This window comes from Carya illinoinensis, chromosome 13, assembly GCF_018687715.1.
Source record: "Carya illinoinensis cultivar Pawnee chromosome 13, C.illinoinensisPawnee_v1, whole genome shotgun sequence".
Taxonomy (NCBI): Eukaryota; Viridiplantae; Streptophyta; class Magnoliopsida; order Fagales; family Juglandaceae; genus Carya; species Carya illinoinensis.
In genome coordinates, this window is record NC_056764.1 from 6332437 (window position 1) to 6340395 (window position 7959).

Consider the following 7959-nt stretch of genomic DNA (forward strand, 5'->3'; position numbering starts at 1 on the left):
TACAGTTGCAAAGGTTGCTTTGTATTAGGGACTTAAGTGGGTATGACATTTTGTGGGACTTGTGGGAATATGCCATGCTCAGTCAAATGAGATTACATCTAAGCTACAAATTGTGTTGAAACTTTGTATCTCTCTCAAAAACACTACCTAAAGAAAATCTCAGGCCTTGTTTGGTTATTTAGATGAGAGAAGATGAGATGAAAAATATGTGAATAGTGGTGAGATAGTTTGTCAATGGTAATGAAATTGTTTGAGTTAAAATATTTTATAGGATTTTGGAAAACGAGAGAAAAAATTGAATAAAAATATTATAAAATTAAAATATTGTTGAAATATAATTTTTGTTTTGAGATTTGAAAATTTTAAATTGTTTTTTGTGTTTTGTTTGGAAGTTTGAGAAAGTTTTAATAATTAGGTAATGATTATATAAAAATATTGAAAATTTGAAATTGAAAAGTGTTCATATTTGAATGGTGTTTGGATGTTGAGATGAGATGAGATGGGATAAAATAGTATGTGAAACCAAACGGAGCCTAAAATACTGTCCAGTGCAGGTAAATTCTCTCTTTTTTGTGAAGTTGTAGACAGAAAACTGTGTTGCCCATTAAAACTGTCTAGGAATTTTGTAAGAGTTACCTTTATTCGCAATATAATAGGTTTTCCAGTCTTGCTGCTGCAATTCTATTACGCTATGCGCTTTTGATTGGCATGCCTTTCTCTTATATGTAGTTTTCTTCTTTCCCTGTTCTCTTTCTGGGGGTAATAGTTGAAGAGCTTACAGCTGCACTTGGGGATGATAGTATCCTACTATTATTTTCTTTCCTTCTGTAGAAGTTGCTGCCCTTAAAATAGGAAGTAGTTTAGTATCATAGTCTGGCCATAGTGTGACAAGTAATCACTATGCATAATCTGCAATGCATAATTGGATGGCTATGTTGTGGGGGAATGTAGAAATTATATAATGCATTTTTTCGAAGGAGAGCGTAAAGTAGACATCATGATGGGGGGAAATCTTTCCTGAATACTTAAAAAGAGAAATGTTTAGTCGAGATCTTACAAAACTGACAGATTCATTCGCCACCATCATGTGCATTGAAATGACACCTGGATATTGATATGAACATGTAAGTACCATTCAAGCAAACAGTACATGATGGAGATTGTCCAACTAAGGTAGGTTTTGAGGGGTCCCAAAAATGTGATGGGTCATTATAACCTATAAAGCGAATTTTGAAGAATCTCATATGAAGAGGAATACCTTCACCTATAAAAGAGAATAGTCATGGAATGCCAGCAAGCCCTTCTGAACTGGAGAAGAAAATGGTCCATGAGTTGCTCTGACATTTCTGTAAGTTGTCATGTGAAGTTTCTTCATAGCCTCTTGGAAGTTTTCAATTGCTCCTACCCTTTTGATGACCGGCAGGTTCACCGTTCTTTCATAAATTTACTCTGCTATAATCAAATTATCTTATTAAGAAGAAAATTACTTTCGAAGACTATCTCAACCTGATCTTTAGTAAAGAGGACACGCTATTTATATTGGATGTAGAGCATATAAATTAAAGCGTGTCATGTCAGTAGTGTTGAAGATATGTTCTTCCCACCATACCGGTAAGTTTACTTTTTCACCTCTACAAGGTTGGTTGAGGTTTGAATCTCCTAATTGAACTAGCATTTAGACTAGGTAGAATTCATGCATCGAAAATTGTATATATCATACTACCATCTTACTATATAACATGTGACATATTTATTATCATTAGATGGTGATAAATGTGTTATATCTTATATAATGGGATGAAAATAAGATGGTGATGTAGTGAATAATATTACTCTTCATGCATCAAGCTCATCAATGCATTGGTCATCTTACGTGAAAGCTTCTCCTTTTCATAAATAACTAAACCAGTTTTTACAAAGTAGGTTGTTTATGATAACAATAGCCTTTTAAAATTTTAATGCTTTTTGGTAGAAAATTCAAATGTCATTAAAATTGTTAGAACTTTGTACACATGTTTTTACTTCCATTTAACTTATCGCTTTGATGACAAGCAATGAGGAGAGGGGTCACTTTCTCCCCCTCAACTCTATTATTATAATAACAATAATAATACATTGATGGCATATTCCTAACATCGTGGGGGGGGAGGGGATGTTGACCTTTGCGTATCCTCCAAGCCTAAACCAACCGCCTCCCTCAGTACCTTTTTTCAACGTTTTCATGGTGTTGATTATTTCAACCCATTACCATGCATATAGGTCCCTTTCTCAGGCGCGTGGCCATTGCCGCCCGACTTGTCCAAAGAATCATCAAACCTAGAGTTCTCTACCCACGGAAAAGTAGTTCGAGAAAAATAATGACGGTTCTCGTAGTTTATTTCATTAGTTATATTAAAAGAATTCATAAAATAACGTGTCTTATTCGTTTAATTTATTTTATAATTTAATATATTATATTAAATTGTGTGAATTTATAAATTTATTTTTATGATTAAAGTATTTCTCTTTATAAATTGGTGCATTAATATAGACAAAGTCTTTTATAGTGGTTGATGTAGACAGTATGAAAGCCCTTTCTTTAGTCTTTACCTCCACAGTGTGTTATTCTATATGTGTCGATAAACATACTTGATTTAACCATTCCTGGCTCGTGTGATGTATATGAATGAAATTTACGGATCTTTGGAAGGGATATCTAGCTTTTTATTGGGATTAGGTGGAACCTTTTGAATGAGATTGTGTGGCAAATTGGTAAAAGGTGATTCCTACGAATATCAAGCCTCACTCTCAGGAGAGTGGAGGTGGGACAGAGAGTGGGAGTATCAGTAAAGACAATACAGACAATTTACTGGGAAAAGGGTAAATTCCCATGTCCAACCACGTGTCTCAGTCGGACCAGACCACTAAAAGGCGGAAAAAACTCCAACCCCACGTTTTCACTGTTCAGGGGGTGACAAAATTGTGCGGTCGGTAGCGCATGTTAAGTGTTCACTGTTCATTATGCTTATCATGAGTTTCGTCCCTCGATATTATCCCCATCTACATGAGTTGTCGTATACGCCATGTAAGCAACTTCTTTCTTCTTATTTTAGTACAACTTTTTTCCAATATTGAAAAATGTTTAATTATTTGTGATATATTTTTATTGATTAAATAAAAATAATTAATATTTAAACTTTTCATTAGTCAGATTATTGAAATAAAAATTTTATATGTAATTATTTTTATGTATATTTTTATATATTTTAATAATATAATTAATTATATATTAAAATACATCAATAAAATATATAAAAATAATTATACATAATATTACTCTAACAGCCGACAAGAAGACCGTGACTCCTAATGCATGCAGCTTGTGGTTTATTCTTGTTTAAGTTGTGCAGATTACAACATAACATAAAAGAACATATGGGTAGGGCTGGGCAATCGGGTCGGATTTTTTTTTTTTTTTTTTTTTTTTTTTCGGCCCTGTCCGGAACCCAGTTAACCGGGTTCCGGTTACGGGCACCGGCCCGGAAAACACCCGGGCCGGTACCCGGTTTCTAAAACCCGGGTGCACCTGGGCCGGGTACCTGATTTAAAACCCGGTACCCGGGTTTTTAAAAAACCCAAACCCAGTGCCAGAAAGATGCCGTTTTGGCACTGGGTTATATAGCATCCGATTCCCCCCCCAATCTAACTTCTCTCTCTCTCTCTCTCTCTCTCTCTCTCTCTCTCTCTCTCTCTCTCTCAACGAATTTTCTCGAAACCTGAGGGGAGTTGAAGGGCGGTGCTGGAGATGGGGTCGATAAGCTGGCCTTTGGAGAAGAGCTCTAGGAGGTTGGGGAGGGAGTCGGATTTGGAATCGGATCCGGAATCAGTGTTTAGGGATTGTTGTTGTGGTGGTGGTGGCCGGGGTTGGGGTTTTCGGGACTTTTCGGTTTTGGGTTTTTTGTTGGAGGTGGAGGTGGTATCGACCTCTCGGAATCAGTGTTTAGGGATTGTGTTGGGTTTTTTTACAAGCCTTCGCTTTTTGCTTTTGGGTGTCTTCGCCATTGGAGAGCGAGATAGAGTCTTGGAGATAAGCCTCTCAGGACCGAACAGAAACCGAGAGGTTAGGTGAGTAGAAGGTTAGGGTTTCAGTGGACCGAAATCGGCAAATCCAAGTAGCAAGTACAACTCATTGAATTCGGGTTAGGGCTTAAGATGGGCCATGAGGAAGCGGAGGAGGTGGTCACGGTGGTTGGGTTTATGGGTGTGGTGCGAAAGAGTGAGAATGGGGAGAGGGGTGAGAGAGTCTGATGGTGGTGAGAGAGTCCGGGTAGAGGCCGGAACCCGGATTTTCGGGTTGTAAAAACCCGCATCAATCCGGGTTCCAGACCGAATCATAACCGGCTATATCAGGGCCGGGGTCCGAGCCGGATTTGGAATCCGGGTTCCGGGCCGGGTATACCCGGATACCCGGTCCGGTACCCAGTTGCTCAGCCCTACATATGGGCATTGACTTTAGAATCCACCCCACCAAAAATAAAAGAAAAAAAATAAGGAATTTTCAATCTTTAACAGTCGACAAAAGGACTGTATCTCCTGAACTGCATGTATTTTTTCTCTCTTAACTCAATAAGAAAAACCGAAATTGGTTTTTTATTTTTTGGGTCCAATAGTCCTCATTTTATTTTATTTTTTGAATTTCCCATTTTGGGGAGAGTTCTACTTAATTAGTAATGGCCAAAGTAATATAAGAGAGGATTGGGAACAAAGATTTTGCATGTGAAAAGATTATATATATTCACTGGGATTGGGATGGGGAATTAGGTGGCGTTTTGTTCATAGGAATCGACAATTCAGAAAGGAGGTGTCTAACACGTCAATAGAGTCTGCTGGGAAACGCCTTCCCTATAAATATTCCACATGCACTTCTGACATGACTCATGTATGCATGACTGATCACCCAGTTCGATCGATCCCACGTACGACCCCCATCAAAACGCACCACATGTTACTTTTATCATCTCATTATTACTTGTTTATTATCTTTTATATATTTAAAATTTTATCTTTTTATAAAATATTTTTTTAACATTTTTAATCATTAAAAAATTTAAAAAATATATAAATTTATTAATAATTACTTTCTTAATTATTAAATTAAACAAAAATTTTAAAAAAATAAAAAGAATAGTAAAGAGGTTGTAGAAGAGTGCCAATGTTATCATTATTCATCTTGATATATTTTTACTGTAGCATTGAGCCCTTAAAAATTGGAATCTTTCCCGAACGTGTGGTTTTTTTTTTTTTACTTAAAAAAAAAAAAGGTTAGAATTGAAGCTTAATTAAGCAATTAATGATATCATAACAGGATGGAAGAGTCCCTGCACTATATATACGCTAGACCCAGCGATTTTCACCTCGATTGTTTCCTTCGCTCTGATCTTTCTTCTTATTCTAGAGTCTATGACTCTATATACCTAGTCCCTTCACTGACTCTCGGAATGACCTCCTCCTCGCTCGATCAAGTCTCTTTTTCCCGCCAAAGCCCGACACATTCCTTGCCAGTCATCTTTCTTTCTTTCTTTCTTTTTTTATTTTTTATTTTTCACCCGTGGGGTCAGACTCGGATGCATTAATCTTCTCTCTGTAAATATAAAGATCCGTTTGTAATTTCTGTCCATCCGTCTCCGTCCCACTCTGATCTTCTGTCCCGCTCTCGAGCACTACTCCTAATATAAGCGTACCCAAAGGCCATGCTCTTTCCGTGCTGAAAATCTTCGGATTAATTGAGTTTTCCCACTCCGTAAAGAGGAAAGACCTCTCTCTCTCTCTCTCTGTCTTTCTGCATGCTGTAGTACCACTTCACTTTGTCTCTCTTTCCCATTCTCACTTCTGTCTGCGCAGAGGCAATAGAATCTTGCTGTTTATCTAATTTGCTAATTAAAAGCCTTCACTCTTTTTCCTCTTCGTATATTCTAAATTAAGTATCGTACTTCTTCTTCACCTCCACCGATTTGTTCACATTTACTACTTATTCTATGAAGCTTGTCTTTCCTTCGCTTTGATCACCGAGTGATCGAAACAAAAAAACTCCCCCCACCTTAATTCACAGGATCACATGTTTCGCTCTACGCTTCTTAGATGCTTTTGAGATAACCCATCTGCTATCGTCGGATCTCGCATCATCGTCTACGACAAGTACCATGATAGGATTCGACGAGAACAACTTCTATCATCACCGCGCCGGCATGTCCTTGAAGTTCTCAGAGCACATCTTAACAACGAAAAGTATTAATTTCACTCGTGAACGGAAAGCTATGGCTCCCGGTGACTCTGAACAAAAGCTCAAGCTCGTGAGAATCATACAAACCGATGCCGAGGCTACTGACTCCTCCAGCGACGAGGAACAGGGAGAGAAGATCGTACGAAGAGTTAAAAGACTTGTCAGAGTGGTCAGCTTCGAGCGGCCGCCACTTGTCTTCAAGACTCAGAAAAAAGAGCCTCCCAGAAAGAGAGCGCCGAAATCGCGAGCATCCGTCACCACTCACCGGAATAAGTTCCGAGGTGTCCGGCAGAGGCCTTGGGGTCGCTGGGCCGCGGAGATCCGAGACCCGAACCGCAGGAAACGGGTCTGGCTCGGTACCTTCGACACGGCTGAAGAAGCAGCCTCCGCGTACGACAAAGCCGCCATCCAGCTCAAGGGTCCTAACGCCGTCACCAACTTCCCCAACCCCGTCATGACGGTATTGGCGGTGGACGTTGATACGCCGACTACGGAGAGTCCCGGTTCATCTGACGCGGCTTCCTCCTCCCCGACTTCGGTCCTCCATTATGATGAACCCATGCCATTCGACAGCCTCGGTTACGGCGATGTCGACGTATTCGGGTTCAATATTGACATGCCGTTAAGTTGGCCGGACTTTGTGGTTTCCAGAAAGCACGTGAACCAGAAGGAGGAGGAAGACTTTGGCGAGTTCGACGTCGACGACTTCTTGGCGGACGGAGTTTGCTAAATTCGGACGGATGGTTTAGTAATGTCATCCAACTGCTGTGTCCGAAACAGAGACGTGGCATGGTTTGATCGGTGAGCATACACTGTGACGAGAGTCGAGAGTCAACCAAGAAAGTGGAAGTTGCGAAAGTACCCTCGTTTATTTTGATATTATATAAATATATATAGGTAAATGAAGGTGCGTGAGTGTTAATACATAGAGACTTAGTCGAGTTTAGTACTAATACGGCGATTTTTGTCTCGTGTTAATAAGGTTTTGTTTCTGTTGTAACTGTGATTACTGATTCGATGTATTTTTTCATAAAGAGAGTTGCAAAGAGATAAGTTAGAAGCGAGTGAGGAGGAACCTTGAGAAGAGATATCTAGGCCAAGAAGCATCGAAAAGGATATGGGATTTTTGTTGTGACGATATTTGTAGTTGTTGATGTTTATTAATACGAGAATATTTATTACTGTATATGACTTTGGTCTCTCCTTTGCCTGGCTGCTGTTTCTTAACTGGATGCACAGCATAAATAAATAAATATATAATTAGGGGAGGGTTTCAACTGCAGCCATGTGTTGAAAAGTCAAACCCCGGCGCGCACGATGAAGCCGTCACACTCACTGAGGATGTCTGTGTCGGATATCTTTAGGAGAGCGTTAACGTTAAGATAGGTGCATGTATGTGTACAGGTCATGGCTTGCGAAACCTTGTTTCAGATGGGGTATTACATCCTGACCGAGCTCGATGTTGTAATTTTATTCTTTGCACTGCATGAATGCTAGTTAGGAATATTGCTATTTTTTTTAATCAAATTAAAATGATCTAATTTTTTAATATTATTTATATAAAATTTTTGGGACAATGAACTCTGCAAGAATATTTAGTAATTAGTATTTTATTTATATTTGTTTGAGTTAGACTGTATATTTATAGATTGTTCAAGTGCCGTGTAATATTTTTAAAAAAAGTGAATTCATACGAGATT

The 7959-nt window shown here is 38.8% G+C and overlaps 1 protein-coding gene across 1 annotated transcript; it reads left to right on the forward strand.

Annotated features, from left to right (window-relative positions):
* Positions 1-5388: 5388 nt before the first annotated feature.
* On the forward strand, positions 5389-7445 carry LOC122292927 (pathogenesis-related genes transcriptional activator PTI6-like). Its single transcript, XM_043101490.1, has one exon. It carries the CDS (start codon positions 6180-6182, stop codon positions 6987-6989), a length of 810 nt encoding a protein of 269 aa, XP_042957424.1. The 5' UTR covers positions 5389-6179; the 3' UTR covers positions 6990-7445.
* The last annotated feature ends 514 nt before the right edge of the window (positions 7446-7959 follow it).

What these genes read in the sequence shown, in the direction of transcription:
- LOC122292927 (XM_043101490.1), top strand. Translation starts at nt 6,180, where the DNA reads ATGATAGGATTCGACGAGAACAACTTCTATCATCACCGCGCCGGCATG.